Source organism: Spinacia oleracea, chromosome 4 (assembly GCF_020520425.1).
Source record: "Spinacia oleracea cultivar Varoflay chromosome 4, BTI_SOV_V1, whole genome shotgun sequence".
Taxonomy (NCBI): Eukaryota; Viridiplantae; Streptophyta; class Magnoliopsida; order Caryophyllales; family Amaranthaceae; genus Spinacia; species Spinacia oleracea.
The window spans coordinates 141,651,378-141,668,851 of record NC_079490.1 but is presented as its reverse complement, the minus strand read 5'-3'; the positions used below and the strand labels follow the sequence as shown (position 1 = coordinate 141,668,851).

The window sequence follows — 17,474 nt, the reverse complement described above, 5'->3', positions numbered from 1 at the left end:
TTAATAAAATCCTAAAATTATAAATTAAATTCGTTTTTGTAAATAATATTCTCTCTTAAACATTTAAATATTTTTCCTCCAAAATATTTGAATAATTTCCTTCCAAAATAATTTAATATAAAATATATATTGAAAAAAAAATGCATAAATCATTAATAAAAATGCCTAAAAATATGGGGTATTACAGGTGAAACCTTAAGTAACACCTTATCCCCTACTTCAAATTCTTGCTCTCTACACTTCAAGTCCGCATAGCTCTTCTGCCTATCTTGGGCAGCTTGAATCCTTGCTTGGATAGCTCTCACTTAGTTCATCGTATCTTCTATCATTTCAGGACCTAGAACAATTTTATCACTAATGTCACTCCATCATAGTGGAGTCCTACATATCTTTCCATACAATGCTACAATTGGTGCAATTCCAATACTGGCATGATAACTATTGCTGTACAAGAACTCTATCAAGTCTAAACTTTCTTCCCAACTTCCTTGGAAATCAATGACGTAAGCTCGAAGCATGTCTTCGAGTCTCTGAATAGTCCTTTATGTTTTTCCATCTGTCGCTGGATGGAATACTGTACTTATCTTCAATGTAGTACCAAAGTTATCTTGAACACTTCTTTAGAATTTCGAAAGGAATCTAGAATCCCTACCCGAAACAATATCCTTCGGAACTCCATGAAGTCTTACAACATACTCGATGTAAGCTTTTGCCAAATGTTCCATTTTCCAAGTCTCTTTCATAGGGATAATCACTGCTGACTTGGTTAGCCTAATCTACTACTACCCATATGGTACATTTCCTGCTTTCGATCACGGAAAACACGTGACGAAATCCATAGAAATACAATTTCATTTCCAGCTTGGAATCTGTAGTGGTTGGACTTTCCCTTTGGGTCTTATATGCTCTATTTTGACTTTCTGGCAAGTCGATCAAACATCGCGAAACAAATTCAGCGACTTCATTCTTCATTCTAGGCCACCAATACACCTTCTTAAGGTCCTTATACAACTTGTCACCTCCTGGGTGCACTGAATATGGTGTATTTTGACCTTCCTCCATAAGCTTTTGCTTCAATTCTTCACACTTTTGTGGTAAACACCACCTTCCTTTATACCTCAAGCTACCATCCTCGTGGATCTTAAATTCTAGTTCTTGCATGTCCTTGCGAAATTTTCTCTTTGATTCGATCCAACTTAACATCTCCTACTTGGTTCTCTTTGATCTCATCAAAGATCGTTGGTTGAATAGTCAGAACGCGCAACATATTCTCCAACACCACCTTCTACAAGCTACAGGCTTAACCTTTCCATATCCTTACACATCTCGTCTGGTACTACCAGAGAGTTCACTCCATGGCTTGATTTTCTACTTAGAGCATCCGCAACTACATTTTCTTTTCCCTCGTGGTACTGGATGTCTAAATCGTAGTCCTCTATCAACTCTAGCCACCTTCTTTGGCGCATATTCAAATCCTTTTGTGGAAAGATATACTTCAAACTCTTGTGATCCGTGTAGATCTTACATTTCACACCATACAAGTAATGCCGCCATATCTTCAATGCGAAGACAATTGTTGCTAGTTCTAGGTCATGGGTAGGGTAATTTTCATCATATGGCTTCAACTGACGAGAAGCATAGGCAACCACCTTTCTGTTTTGCATCAAAACACAACCCAATCCATTCGTAGAAGCATCACTATACACGCCATAACAATCACTCTCATCTGGTAAGGTCAACACTGGTGTAGAGGTTAAACTGGTTTTCAGAATTTGAAATGCCTCTTTGCACTTGTCAGTCTAGATAAACTTAGACTCTTTCTTCATCAACGAAGTCGTAGGCTTAACTATCCTCAAGAAATCCTTTACGAACCTTCTATAATATCCTGCTAAGCCTAAGAAACTCGAATGTCCGCTACACTCTTGGGTGTAGGACATTCACTAACTCCCTTGATCTTTGTTGGATCTACCTCAACTCCTTGCTTAAACGCGAAATTTCCTAAGAATGCGACTTTCTCCAACCAGAACTCGCAGTTGGAGAACTTGGCATACAACTCATTCTCCCTTAATGTAGCCAACACTGACCTTAAGTATCCTACATGCTCTTCTTCATCACAAGAATATCATCGATGAAAACCACAACGAACTTGTCCAAAAACGCGTGGAAAACACGATTTGTCAGGAGCGCTGTTATTTTATAGCGCTCAGCAAGTCAGCGCCAGATCTGTATTTTAACAACTGGATTAAAAATTTATCTTTGTGTGATTGGGTGAGAACCAAATTGTAGCGCCGAAATATTCTGGCGCTGTGTTTGGTGCGCTGGAAATATTGTAGCGCATGTGTGTCAAGCGCTAGAATTTTCTAGCGCTGGTGTTTTACTTCCACTTTTCCTGACTTATCCTATTTTATCCGAATCTCACTCACGGTTTTATCCCTTAAGAATACTGGTTGGGATGTAACTCCTATTCTTTATCCAAGGATCAATTGTACTTAATCACTGGAATATTTATCTTATACGGTTACCATTCTGGGCAGCAGTTAAGCATAGCAGTTACTATAAATAGCAGTTTCTAAAAATGGAAGTATGGTTTTGGATTTTTCAGTCAGTCACGGATTGTTCGTCGCATGCTTAGGAAAGCTTAGTCAAGCAGTGTTTGGTTTCATCATCGAACACACTACTTCGGGACTAGGGACAAATGTAGGCGTCTACAATATAATTTCCCAAGTGTTACCAAACTAACGTTATTACAAACTCTAGTTTAGGGTGTGTTTATCTCTCATACTCACCCCCAATTAATCTCCAGACCCTGCCACATCAGCTTTCCACTAACTTTTTCATTATTCCGACTCACACAAGACTTTCCCTATTTTTATACATTATCCCCTGACTCGCCTCAGGCTCAACTAAACTCCTGAAAGAAAGATAATTAAATAGGATCTAGCATGATGATGTGTTATAATTTGATTTGGTTGGAGAAAAAGTGGAGTCTTAAGTGAGTCTTGATTGAGTCTTGGATTTCAAGCTCACTTCAAGACTTGTTGTAGTCTTTTACTCCCTCCGTCACGGAATACTCGCACTGATTTGACTGGACACGCTTGTTAATGCAAAACTTGACCACCAATATCTTGAACTATATATTATAAAAATTTATAAAATATTAATATTTTGAAAATATATAGTACTTCCTCCGTCTTTTAATACTCGCAACGTTTAGATTTTTGCCACTATTCATATAATTTACTTTGACTATTCTTAGTGCTTTTTGTATAAGATAAAACATAGTCATGTGGGATCTTGTTAGATTCGTCTCAATGTGTATTTTCAAAATATCAACTTTTTATAATTTTTGCATAAAGAGAATTTAAGATATAAATGATCAAAGTTGTGCATTGGCATGCGGGAAACTAACAAATGTTGCGAGTATTAAAAGACGGAGGAAGTAAGATATAGATGGAGCAAACAATATACTTCCTCCGTTTTTTTTTAAAATGACACAATTATTTAGGCACGTTTGCCAATGCACGATTTCAAACACTAATATCTTCAATTATGGATAAGAAAAAATTATAACAAGTTGGTATTTAAAAAATATTTATTGAGACGGATCTCATAAGACCCCATACGACTATGTTTTTTCTTAAGTATAAATCACAAAATGAAGTCAAATGAGCTTGTATGAATAGTGTCTATAACCCAATTATGTCATGTAAATAAGAACATAGGAAGTATTATATATTAACATTTGTTTTCATATACTAGAAATAAAATAAGATCAAAGTGAATTGTGAGAATAGTATAAAAAGTCAAAACGCTGCGAGTATTTCAAGATGGAGGGAGTACCACATTATCCCAATACTTAGGTTTCTCTGGTTATTAATGGCAAATGGATGAAAATAAAGGAAGAGGAAAACTTAGAAAGAGATACAGTAGCATTTGCATTTTGCTGTAACCGCCACGTAAACTTAAGAAAGCTTGAATTTTTTTTAATATAATCTTTCCCACTCAAAATACTATCCAAAAATATTCCCGCTCAAGATGTCAGCCAAATCGCAAAATGCTGAAAATTTTAACCGCCCAAATACTCTTTTACATATTACTTTTCCCCCTCCTTTTATAGTGAAATTTATGAGTTGTCATATTTAAAGTGGTGGTATGTAGATGCCCTTGCACACCAATTCTCCTCGTTTTGAGGATTTGAGGGTCTCCTAATATTTTTCTCCCTTGGTTTACTTTCACAAAATAAAAAAATAAAAAAGAACCTGATAAAATAGAATATGAGCTACCCATAAATTTGGAAAGTGGAAAAATAGGTGGAGAAATCAGTATCTTTTCCCCGCAAAAGAAAATAAGATAAAACTCTGAAATCATACTTATAATCATTTGTCAATTGTCGTCAGCAAATGATCAGTTTTAACGCAATGGAGCCTTCCAATTGAAGCATTCAGGTGAGCAAACTTCATGACAAATCTCCAAATTAAATTCCTATTATTCATAATTAGGGTTTCTCATCTCTAAAATGAATAGATTTTGTATGTCGTATTATGTTTCTCCTCTAAGTTTGCACTCTTTTGGAGCGTGATTAATGTTTATCTTTTGTCTAAAGTTCCTGGGATTTACAAATTCAGTAATTTTATAGAATTCTAGAGGAAATTTAGAGTGGAAATTTAGCAATAAGTTTATTGTTTAATGTAAGCAATTTGGTTTTAGACAAGATTACTTGGCTAGTGGGGGGCGGTTAAGGTTTAGCAAAGAAATTTAATTTTGGTTTATTTTGCTCTGATTTTGGGCTAATAAATTTTCTCTTTTTGGCGGATTTTTATTTGACTGTAGAATTTTGTAAGGATATGTAGTGGTATGGGGACTGGGGAGTTTATTAGAACTTGACTGTTTCGAATTGGGGGGTCACCTTTTGTTCTCTGATTTTAAATTAGGTCATATGGGACTCCATTGAGATGCTAATTTAGCAGCAGGAGATCTAATTATTTCATTATTTTTGTATGGGTATATTTTTATGTCATATTGTCATAACTCATTATTGAATTTCAGAGTTTTGGAGTTTCCTGTTTTGGATTTTGATGAAAATTGTGTTCATAGGTGACAGTGCCCTAGCAGTTCATATTCATTAACTGGCAGCACATTGTTGATTTGAATCTTGCTTCCGTGTTCTCCAAATATTTAAAGATTTGAAAATGTGGTAGCTTGTTGTGTTACTTTGGTTTCCCCCTCTGTTTTGTCTTTCCCTTTATAATGTTAGTGTTATCTCCAGGAAGCTTTGTTAGGATCTGGCTTTTTTCTTGTAGAGAAAGATTGTTAAAAACTCATTGATGGACTTGAGACCAACTGATTGCCACCCTGGTGCTGCCAGTAGTGTGGTTGATCAAAGGGAAGACATTTGTCATGGTGAAGGTGCTAGTAGAAATATGGTCGATCTTGTCAGTGTGGTACATGATCGTGATGGAGGAGCTGGTACGTGTGCGACAAACAGTTTTCTTCTTGAAGGAGACATTGAAATTGGGCCAGACAATGACCTTCAGTTTGAGTCGCATGAAGCTGCGTACAAGTTCTACCAAGAATATGCTAAATCTATGGGATTCACGACCTCAATAAAGAATAGTCGACGTTCAAAGAAATCGAAAGATTTTATCGATGCAAAGTTTGCGTGCTCCAGATATGGAGTCACTCCAGAATCTGATGTTGGTAGTAGCCGGCGGTCTGGCATTAAGAAGACTGATTGTAAGGCTAGCATGCATGTCAAGAGAAGCAAGCATGGGAAATGGGTCATACACGAGTTCATAAAGGAGCATAACCATGAACTTTTACCAGCACTTGCATATTATTTTCGTATTCACAGAAATGTGAAATTGGTTGAGAAGAATAATGTTGATATATTACATGCTGTTAGTGAACGAACAAAAAAGATGTTTGTTGATATGTCAAGACAGTCTGCTAGTTTTTTTAATCATGGATCCCTAAGGCATGCACTTGGTTCTCAACTTGACAAAGGTAATCACTTAGTTCTAGATGAAGGAGATGCCCAATTCTTACTTGATTACTTCATGTGTGTCAAGAAAGAAAATCCTAAATTCTTTTATGCAATAGATTTGAATGAAGAACAATATCTTAGGAATTTCTTCTGGGTTGATGCTAAAAGTAGGAGTGACTATACAAGTTTTAGTGATGTTGTCTCTCTTGACACCTCATATATAAGGACAAATGACAAGTTGCCACTTGTTCTCTTTGTGGGGGTGAACCATCACTTTCAGACGATGTTGCTTGGCTGTGCATTGATTGCAGAGGAGCTGACATCAACATTTGTTTGGTTGCTGAAGACTTGGCTCAGAGCGATGGGTGGGAGTGCACCCCAGGTGATTATCACTGACCAGCATCCATCTATAAAATCTGCCATCCAAGAAGTCTTTCCTAATACACGCCATTGCTTTCATCTGTGTAATGTTCTGGAGAAGTTCCCAGAAAATCTTGCACACGTCACTAAACGACACGAAAATTTTACTGGAAAATTCAATAAGTGCATATTTAAGTCATGGACGGATGAACAATTTGAGTTGAGATGGTGGAAAATGGTTGGTAGGTTTGATCTTCAGGAAGATGATTGGATAAGGTCATTGTACGAAGATCGTAAGAAATGGGTTCCTCTGTACATAAGTGACATCTTCCTGGCTGGAATGTCCCCCCCTCATCGAACTGAAAGTGTAAATTCATTTTTCGACAAATATATTCAAAGAAAACTTACTTTGAAAGAGTTTGTGAAACAATATGGTGCAATTCTGCAGAATAGGTATGAGGAAGAGGCTATTGCAGATTTTGACACGTGTAACAAGCAACCTGCTCTGAAATCTCCTTCACCCTGGGAAAAACAAATGTCAACTATATATACACATGCAATATTCAAAAAATTTCAGGTCGAAGTTCTGGGTGTGGTTGGCTGTCATCCTAAGAAAGACGGTGAAGATGGAACATCCATAACTTATCGAGTGGATGACTGTGAAAAAGATGAAACTTTTTTTGTAGCATGGGATGAAACAAATTCTCAGGTGTCGTGTTTATGTCGTTCATTTGAGTACAGGGGTTTTTTGTGTAGACATGCTATGCTTGTTCTCCAAATTTGTGGTATCTCTAGCATACCATCTCAGTACATATTAAGGAGGTGGACAAAAGATGCAAAAACTAGGCAATTGATGGTAGAAGGAACTGATCGTTTGCAGACCAGGGCACAGCGTTATGTGGCCTTGTGTAAGCAAGCCATTGAACTGAGTGAAGAAGGATCTTTAACTCAAGAAAGTCACAATATTTCCTTGCGAACACTGGTGGATACTTTGAAAAATTGTGTTAGTGTGAATAATATGAATAGAAACGCTATTGAAGTTGGGGACACCTTTTGTGCTCATGATATTGTTGAACCATATCAGGGAAATATGTCAACTAGAACAAGCAAAAAAAAGAATGCAGTGAAGAAGAGGAAGGTATATTTGTAAGTTGGGGTTAATTAATGTGTTATGGTGTTGCGGTTGTGGTGTAGAATGGATTACAGCTAGTCTTGTCGTGCAGGTTACCTCAGAAACAGATGTCATGCTGACTGATGCTGAGGACAATTTGCATCAACTGGTTTGTCCTTTACCTATTTTACCAATTTAGTTATACACGATTTGGGGTTTATCAAGTGAAAACAAATATGGTGCTTTCTGCCTGAAATTTTAGTTTTGTTGGATTATGTAAATATGCACTTCGGACTCTGGTTTACTTATACATCGTTGGTACTTGTAGGAAAGTTTAACCTCTGATGGGATGTCTCTCAATAATTACTATGGCTCGCAACAGAATGTGCCAGGACTGGTATTGCAAGTCACCTTTCAGAGTTTCATGCAAAGCAATTTTAAAGTTTTGCAAATAATATATCAAAATTACAGGTACAGCTGAACTTAATGGAGCCACCACATGATAGTTACTATGTTGATCAAGAAAGTATACAAGGGCTGGTATGTGATGACAAAAGTTTGTATGGTAATTTTGGAAATTATGGTTTTTCTTTTTCCTAACCTGTTCTAAATGATGCAGGGACAATTGAACTCCTTAGGACCAAACCATGAAGGGTTTTTTGAGGCTGAACAAAGTGTACATGGGCTGGTATTCTCTTGAATTATATTCTAATAACGCAAATTTATATGTTCTGTGACATCCCCCCCGGAAAGAATCCTCCAGCTTAATTTTCATACTTTGTAGGGACATTTGGATTTTCGATCATCATCTAGCTTCTCTTACAGCTTACAGGTAACTTTATTAGATGATGTGTTTGTAAATACGGATTAGTATGATTACATGATTCTTACCTTAGTGTTTTAAACTTATATCAGGACGACAATAATTTAAGATCTACACAATTACGTGGAGATGCTGCTAGGCACACTTGAGAAAGAGAAATCTTCGTGCATTGGTCAAGTTGTAGATATCTTCAAAGGGTATTCTCTGACCCTCGTTATTATTTGAGGTACTCCGTAACAACTATGAACTTGTATGCTATAGACTGATCAGTTCTTTCATCATTTGAAGTTCGTTGTATCTTGTGGGTTCTTTTCAAATTTATGATTTTCTTTTCAACTTCCATATACCCAACATTTGAGCCCTTGGGGGATGGGAAGATTTAGGATCCAGGAGAGACATGATTAGTAAGTACAAGTTGCTCATACAATATAAAATTGTGTTGATGAATGATGATAGGATGACTCCAGAGGAAGCTTGATCAAGGCAAGAAGACCATCAACCAAAGAACCAAAGAGGGTATAGGTTTAGGAGGGATTTTGAAGTAGTTCTGTCCTATCTTGGGGATAAAATTGTTATTCCAAATTTCTTTAAGTTATAACAAGTATATGAACCCTTCTTATGTTACTAGGATTTTTCACCTACCTTTTCACACAATCACATGTGTCGATGTGATTGTGTGAACCTTCAAAAATATAGTAGAAACTTAAAAACTAGATGTATCTGTGTCAGACATTGAATTCTGGTCCGGGCTTTCTTGATGACTCTGAGTAACATAGTAAAATATACTCTGCAGTACCCATCTTTGGCAACATATTGAATCACTTCTCAACATATCAAAGGTGTGATTGTGTGAAGTTGGATCCATATGCTGGATGAAACTAAACAACATGAAGTGACCATTTTGTCCACAAGATTGGGAAACACTGCACAATCTTGGGGCTAAACATAGAATTTCTCTTAACCAACATAAACAGTAATCAGTTATTGTTTCTGCTTTGTTATATCTTTTGTTGCTGCTATTTCTGGCAATCAGAATTTCTAAAGTTCTATGTTATCACAGAAAGGTAATATCATGTTTCTATGGGGATTTCGTTTCAGAGAGGAACAGCTGTAGAGTTCCATGTCACATCCATTTTGAGGAGAAAATACAAAACCTGCCTCAGGTATATCCTCTTAAGTCTTAACCCAACCGTCCATCTCCCTCCCTAAGTAAACATTCTTTTTGCCCCATTTTGTCATTTGCACCTATATTCATAGTGGTTTCTCCTTATTTTCCCTACTTTATACTCATTTTTTCCATCGATTTGTGTCCTCTGTTTTTGTTTGATTCTTTTTCTTAATATTGTGGTAATTTTCTTGCAAAATATTGATAATCTCATGGGAGTCCTCATAATGTTCTTCTATTCTTGATTAAGAATGCAAATTCAGGGTTGGGGTCAATTTCACCATTATACTGACTCATTCATATTTATCCATCTATCATGGCTTCCGTTGGTTCCTGTAAGTATCCATTTCGAAATCTCATTTGCAAATTTCTTGACTACTATAAACAGTGTGATAGCTAGTTTTTACTATGAAATGGTCCGAATGTATTGTAGTAGAAATATTTAACCAAATGGTGTTTGCTTGCATGAGTGATGCCTTTTGGATTTTGCTTTCTATACAAGTACCTGTTTCATAGCTAAGGAATATTTTTCTTTGCCAGATCCAGCTAAGAATTATGAAATCCAAAATGCATAATGCATTTCATTTGATGTAATTATACAATCGCTTAAAACTACTGAAGAAACTACTAAGATAAGCTTCAGAAAGTATAAAAAGTAGGGAAGTTATATGCTTCGTATTACTTGTTTACTTACAATCAATCCCTTGACAGAATGTTGGGATCATATTAGTAGGAAAAAAAACTGTCTGCAGAGGGTTAGTAAACCTGGAAGGCCAAAGGAATGCTTAAATTGAAGTAAATAAGCATAGTTTTTTTTAGTGTACAGTGGGATAACTCCTTAAAGGACATGGCCGCAAAACTATCATTTTATTTTGCGGATTTTTTCATGGCTGTTGGTGGTGAGACAACCTGATTATATAATCTGCAATAGTGGGGTCTCCTGAGGTTCGGCATGACAATGACAGGTGAAGATGGGGATGGATGTCTTGTTCTTTCCTATGACCACGTCGAATGTATAGAACCTTTTCTGAGGATGACGATTTCCCTACTTAGTTGTACAGTTTCCCTGCGGAAATTAAGATAACTTGGGAAAACCAGTTTTCCGGAACAAAATAACCCTCCTTTGTAACAACTTATGTAACTTGTGGTATGTGGATGTAATCTTAATTCTTTGGACGCCAAAAGGCCCAAAAGATACTTCTAAGAAAATGTATCCCTACTTGCTAAGTTGTTAGAGGATCCAAAATGGGTCATCCACTCACTGTCATCAGTTCATTGCCAACTGGCTAATGTGATTCATTTTATTAAGGTCTGTGATATAAGAACATTTAAGTATGAAGTAATGATTTTTTTTCCCCTGTAAATTATGTGGGTCCTAGATGATACCTGCACTATAGTAGTCTCGGCAAAAAGCATTCTGAAAGCCTGAAAGGTAATTCATAACTGTAAGGACCTTCTCATAGAATTCCATGGCTTGCTGTAAGGATCCAGGTTCTGTTGGTGTCCTTTAGCTGTCTGTATATGTACTTGGTATCTATGATAAACTAAAGGTCTGTTTGAAAGTTCAGTTGGGTAGAAAATAATGCGTGTGAAGCACTGTGTTTGAATCGCTGTTTATTTTCTCGGAATCTAAATTTTGATTTCAGATCTTAACAACCTTCTATTATTCTTTCTATATCATACTCTTAGCAATTAAGTTCTTACGTTAGTTAAGAACTTTTAGCTCCACTTTTAGCAGAAGAGACTCATCCCCTTGAGCCCTTCAGACTACTTCAGAGACTCAATGATAGGCAACCCGACAAACAAAATTCCTTCTAGAGCCGAATTTGAGGAGGTCATAGGCAGTTATGTTTTGAGAACCATATGTCCTTTGAAGAACTCCATGAGATTTGATTTTTCTCCTCGCATTTGGCCCTGCAGTTTCTCTTTTATTTGTTGGGTTGGGTAGGAGGGAGGTAGTGATGGCTGATTCATCTGGTCCTGCAGTTAGCCATACTTGCATAAAGTTATTTGTATTATCAATTATCACGTCACTGGAAGTTGCAACCTAAAGAGTCGGAATTTCAGAGGGGTCAGAATTCAAGTTGCAGAAGTGCCTTCTCTGTTTTGCTTTCTAAAAAAGTCACTACATGCAGTGACTTTAGATAGGTTGAACTGTCATAATAATACCTGGTGAAAACATAATCACAGCCTGCCTGACAATTCTAAACTCTTGAACACAATTCTCAACCCCAAACCAGAAATAACCTAAAAAATCAATTGTGAAATGTTTGCCCTGATAGTAACCCGAGTAATCGAGTTTACCAGTTTAGCCAACCCAAGACGGACACGGTCAACAGATTTGACAAGTCCTAATAAGATGAAATCTGTGTCAATTATTTATAGCTTGCTGATGAAGCAGGATTTATTCATTGATTTCTAATATAAGAGGGGTGACTGTTAGGTGGGTGTGAACAGGTGCCATCGTGTTTCATGATTATCTTGTAATCTTTTACAGAAATCTAGATTTCTTCTAAACGTAAGTTTTTTATTATCCTTCTGATGCTAGCAAGAGCCAAATAACATGCATTGTTAAAAAAACTATTATGAGCCACAAAACTGCATTAAGGGGAGCATAGTAAGGAACTTCTAATGGTCTTAAGGGCATTTATGAAGGGTAGATCCTTAGACAATTTATCGGTTCTTTGAGTAGGTTTGGGATCTTAAAAAGATTTTCCAGAGTTTCAGTCGGTTAATGACTCAGGTGGTCCTATTGGAGTATTTTCTTTTAAAAAGATGTATGGGCCTTGCTTGGTACTCATGCTAAAGTCCCTTGGAGTAAGAGTTCCAAAAACTAGAAGTTTATTCATTTCTTTGCTTGCGGTTTGGAACAGGTTGCCTACTTTGGATAGTCTGTTGGATTGGAAGGTAGTCACTGCACTGCTATTTTTGTGGCTCTGGTGCAGAATCTGAGAATGTTAGCCAAGTTGGGTTTTTAGGTAGCTTCACTACAGAAAATGGCTTGGGCAATAAAATGCAGGAGAAGAAGTGGTGGCAAACATAATTTATATCTGTCATGTATGGCAAGCAATGCTGTCTGCTCATGAAGCTGTTGGTAACAATACTTTGTTTGAAGTTTCTTGCAGAAGCTCAGATGAGATGACAAGTATCATTACTGTTTTGAGTTTAATTGATCTTGTTTGTAAACTGTAGCTTTTGATGGTTTTAGTATATGCTCTGCTGGCTGTAGCAGTTTAATTTTGATTTGGGGGTTGCTGTGCTTTTCCTTTTGGTAATAGAAATCTTTATTGGCCAAAAAAAGAAGGCATTTATTCTAAGCAGGGCCGTCGTAAACATTTTGGAGGCCCTGTTCTAAGGTTGTCCAAATTTTTAAAATAGGGCCCCTAAACCGAAAAAAATGCAATAATCAAAATATTACTTTATAAACATTACAATTTATTCCTACAAATTGAACAAAAAAATAAACAAAATTTTATTTAGAAATCACAGCCCTACTCGGATCGGCTCATCAACTGCTCCAACTCTTTAGCCGGTTGAAAAATTACTTGTCTGCTCCTAACCTTTATCTTCAAATTAAAAGAAAGAAAAATAAACCAGCAAATAAGAAACGAAATTAAAAGAATAAAAATACAACAGCATGAATATTGAACAATTCAACCTAAAAAGCGAAACTAAAAACAAAAAAAATTGTAATTTCATAAACTAATACTCACCAAATTGTACCTGTGCCTCTGCCATGATTGTTCTTCCTCTTCAACAAATTCCCAAATATCACTCCTTTCCATTCTGGGCAAATAGAGAATCCAAATGATTAATTGATAATTAAGAATGGCGAATTGCAATAAAAAATGGAGAAAGAAAATCCCCAATCTAATTTTTTAAAGGATGAATAATCTAACTGTTTGATATGAAAATAGATGGTTATTTACAAAAAAAATCGGATTTAATTCTTCCATTGATAACAAATTCAAGAGAAAATATCATTGAATTGAATACCTAATTAGACGAATTCTTCCTTTGAATTCAAGAGAATGATGGAAAGTTGTTGATTAGAATATAAGATTGAAATCAGATGATTGTAATTGGGAATTTGGGATATTATTGAAAACAAAGAGTAATTTGGGGGAGATGAAGAGTATTAGCATTGAATTTTCTTGAAAAACAAAGCGTTGAAAACTAAAGAAGTAAAGAACTGATACGGATTACGGAGTATCAGATTAATTTATTTTTTTTTAAATATGTATGTTGGGCTTGAAAATGGGCCCTCTTGTTTTCGGTGGCCCTGTGCTGTTGACCAGGATGCACAGGGCCACCACCGGGCCTGATTCTAAGATGCTTAGGTCAGAAGTTGTTGGTGCTAAATTTGCTAATGATATGGATATTATGGGGAGAAAATGGAATCCTGATGAGGATGAGCTGGATGTTTAGTGGAGAAAGATGATACAATTATGTAAGAATACTTGATGATTACACTTTGTTAGGTTAAATATTTTGTTAATTACTGTCTGTCTAGGTTATGCTCGTCGCCTTTTGTTGGCTTAGCTCCTTAATCCAATTTTAAGAGACCTAATAGGCTAATACTATGTTAATGATGAACTTTTGTGTTGGCATCTATCACTCTGTTACACTGAAAAATACAGACTTTGTCTACATATACTTGTATATCATCATAGAGTCGTTAAATATGACATTGATGTCTTAGGCGGCCAACTTGACTCAGTTCATTACAGTTACTCGGCTTGACATACTCTATTCCGGTAGACAGAATTTTCCGGCGGGTTGTGAACTTGTGATTAAGCTCTAATTTCAATGTACAACCAGGACTTCTTGGTAAATGTCTTCAATCCATGGGAGGATTTCCTCTTACGGAGTAGCATTGTTCAGTGAATTAAGCAGGATGAAAATTAAGTTTGGTGTCCAAGAAAAGAAAAAGTGAATAACCTACATTGACAAAACAATCGTTGAAGTGTATACTTGAATTTCGAAACTCAAAATGTAACGGAGTGCTGTTAATTTTTTGGAAATTTGGTGAAACACTACCTTTAAGTTTGGTGGTTTTGTGAATTGCTACCTTTTAAAAAGAAAATTATATTTTACTAACTTATAAGTTTGGTTTGTTTTACTAACACTACCATTTGACGTTTTTTGTTATTGTTTTCCGTCTTTGAACTCCACTAATATGGCAAACGAACAAAACAAGTGAATAGAGATATTTAAAAGAATAGAAGAAATACACGACGGAAAACATGAACGGAAAACGTCAAATGGTAGTGTTAGTCAAACAAACCAAACTTATAAGGTAGTTAAATTAAAAAAAGGTAGTGTTTCACAAAATTTCCTAATTTAAAAAAAAAAAAATTATTTAACTTTTTTACAAATTCCAAATTATATGAGGATTTTAGACAACTAAGCAAGATTCTTAACATCGGCCTTCATTTTGTTTAAGGTAAGACAAAGAACTTTATCTAGACGACTAGACAAACCTCCTCGGATTAACTCATCTCAGGTTGTTGGTTTCGAAGTACGGAGTGGTTGTTATTGACAAAAAAAAAGAAATTAGCATAGAGTAAAGATGGTTGTAGGTCGTTCGTGTCTTATGTCGGGTTTATGTGCCTTAGCCTTAAATAGGCCCATCTTATGCCAAACTTATTAACCTCCTAGTTTCTTGTCGTGGCGAAATTTTCAAAAGGGTCGCCTAAGCCCAATCAAATGGCATGTGTGTTTGTGCCATGCTTGAATGCCTAACTCAAATGTCACTCAATTTATTTCGTTTTAAAAATCCTTATTTTTACTGGACTAATTTTGTCTTTTTCTGAAATGAGTTTAAACAAATAGACTTTTAACATATTTTTTCATGCCATGTATTGTCGTGCTTTTTCTAAAACCATACGGCCCATATTACAACTTTATAATTGTGTTAAGCTCGACTTTTTTTGAATAGAGCCGTATTATACCTCAGATTGGCCCGATTCAATACCATCCTTAATACTCCGTATAACGTATTGTATAAAGTTTGTTCAAAGAAGAATAAGATAAAGGTTTTATCAAACAATAAAATATATAGGAAAATTTGGTAATATTAATTCAACTTTTGGCCGATTTTTTTTTATTAAACCCACCTATGACATATTTTTTAATAATCCCACATTTGCTACACTGCGACTTTTATTGGGCCTAAAAGGTCACAAACCTGTTGTAGGCGGTAATATATCCCTACGTGGTAGTACTCTCTCTCTATATATCCAGTCACCATCATCAATTCATCACCATCTCGTTGACTTTTTCACCGATTATCGGTCACTTAAGCCCAATAAAAGTCGTTGGGTAGTAAAAGTGGGATTATTAAAAAATATGTCGTAAGTGGGATTAATAAAAGTAAATCGTCCAAAAGTTGGATTAATATTAACAAATTTTCCTAAAAATAAAATAGGTAAAGTTGGAATATGATGGGCATATTATGAGATGGGGTCTAAAACTCTAAATAGTGAACTTGTTAATTGTTGGCATGTCTTAGAAGTTGAGCGAATTTAGGGCGGTGGATTTGATTTACAGCACCGCATATCTACTACTTTCCCACTGTCGAAAGGAAATCCCCATTTTTTGCGTGTGTCTGACTTGGCAAAATTCCATTCTCAATCTCATCATATACTTTTTGCACACATTTTGGTAGGTTCTAAATTCTAATCTACTTGCCTCCTACTTCCTTTTCACAATTGATTACAGAACGATTCCCCTTGCCCCATTTATAACTAGTCTTATATGCACGCGATGCGTGCGAGAGTATTAAAAGCTAAAAAGTAAAGAATTGTGCTATCTCAAGTAGCCATTATGTGTATGAGATCTATCCTTTTTCCGAATTTGTTAATTCTTCTCCTTGATTCATCTACACTTTTGATCAAGTATGTCTCCAAAACTCAAGAAAAATAGAAGAAAACAGAAAGAAAAGATAAAGTTATTTCTACACTACTACATTTACTGAATCTCAATTAATAAAATTACAACATAAGTGGCTTGGAAGCCTAATTTACAGAGAACTTCAGTACAAAATGAGTCATCTACACAAACTGATTTGACATATCAAAGCACTGATTACATTAGAAGGAGCAAAATTATCAAACGAAGGACAGGTTAAAGGAACTTTTTTTAGAAGTTCAGCGTATAAGAAACTGAACTTGCATCAAGATTGGAGTTTACCATATTCGCTTCAATTCACTGTCTTTTCTGCTTTTCTGCGGCAGAAAGGAATTTGCTCCTCTTTCTGCTGCTGCAACATGACATCCTCAAACCATGCATTTTCTTTTCGCATGTCCTCAATGATCTCATCTCTTTTGGCATAAATTTGCTTAGGCAAATAGTTTACCAAGAATCTAAGGCATATAAGACTTTTCGTGCATAGTTTTCTTTTCGCATGTCCTCCAATGAGCAGGTTCTGCAGGGTCTTTCTGATGCAGTTCTGGTGGGTTTCGGTTGGCAGCAGGCAGCAGCTGTGCTTTTCCAGTCAGTCAGTGCATCCAGTCAGGTTGTTGTGTTTGCAGTGTTCAGCAGCTAGTTGTTCTTCATGTTGTGTTGTTTGTTCTTCTTGTAGCTGCTTTGTGTTTGTCTGTAGAGGGCGGGATGTGCTCCCTTCCCTTAGTTGTTTTGTTGTTTCCTTGTTTGGATCTTTTTGTATCTCCTACCTTTTGGTAATAAAATTGCTATTTTACCAAAAACAAATAAACCGGCTATTAGAAAGGATCTCTATGATTTATTACTCAACCCACCAAATTATCACATTTCCGAGACGGTCTCACAATAACTTAAAAGCAGTAATAGATCGACTATTAAACAGAGAGATGGAAAGAATTAGAGTGAGGCTAACATGTATGGTCTTATGCAACTAAATGTGAAAAAATCTCATATCTACTTTGGCAGCCACAGGAATACAGTATGTAGTTCAGAAAATGAAATCTCAAATACACCATCTCAAGACTATAGAATATGGATGAAAGATTACAGCTATAATTAAAGAAAACATGATAAAAATAAAAGAACA

At 36.0% G+C, this 17,474-nt stretch overlaps 2 protein-coding genes and 1 long non-coding RNA gene across 14 annotated transcripts; 1 reads left to right on the top strand and 2 right to left on the bottom strand.

Moving 5' to 3' along the window:
• Window positions 1-771: 771 nt before the first annotated feature.
• On the bottom strand, window positions 772-1,203 carry LOC130471960 (uncharacterized). Its single transcript, XM_056842331.1, has one exon. The coding sequence runs from the start codon at window positions 1,201-1,203 to the stop codon at window positions 772-774; it is 432 nt and encodes a 143-aa protein (XP_056698309.1).
• Window positions 1,204-4,254: 3,051 nt separating this feature from the next.
• On the top strand, window positions 4,255-12,685 carry LOC110797981 (protein FAR-RED IMPAIRED RESPONSE 1). Of its 12 annotated transcripts, none has more exons than XM_056826931.1 (11): window positions 4,255-4,445; window positions 5,267-7,481; window positions 7,567-7,623; window positions 7,783-7,851; window positions 7,926-7,994; window positions 8,074-8,142; window positions 8,239-8,286; window positions 8,370-8,474; window positions 9,376-9,440; window positions 9,706-9,777; window positions 12,316-12,685. In XM_056826931.1, exons 2-8 carry the CDS (start codon window positions 5,325-5,327, stop codon window positions 8,424-8,426), a joined length of 2,526 nt encoding a protein of 841 aa, XP_056682909.1. In that variant the 5' UTR covers window positions 4,255-4,445; window positions 5,267-5,324; the 3' UTR covers window positions 8,427-8,474; window positions 9,376-9,440; window positions 9,706-9,777; window positions 12,316-12,685. The 12 variants fall into 12 exon arrangements, with proteins under 12 accessions (XP_056682909.1, XP_056682905.1, XP_056682907.1 ...); XM_056826927.1 differs by having other exon boundaries at window positions 9,693-9,777; XM_056826929.1 differs by having other exon boundaries at window positions 9,338-9,440; window positions 9,693-9,777.
• A 42-nt stretch (window positions 12,686-12,727) lies between these two features.
• Window positions 12,728-13,603, bottom strand: LOC130459507 (uncharacterized). The gene is made up of 3 exons (XR_008918920.1): window positions 13,439-13,603; window positions 13,156-13,228; window positions 12,728-13,008 (listed from the first exon to the last, which is right to left on the bottom strand). It is a non-coding gene; the product is annotated as an uncharacterized lncRNA (long non-coding RNA).
• Between the last annotated feature and the right edge of the window lie 3,871 nt (window positions 13,604-17,474).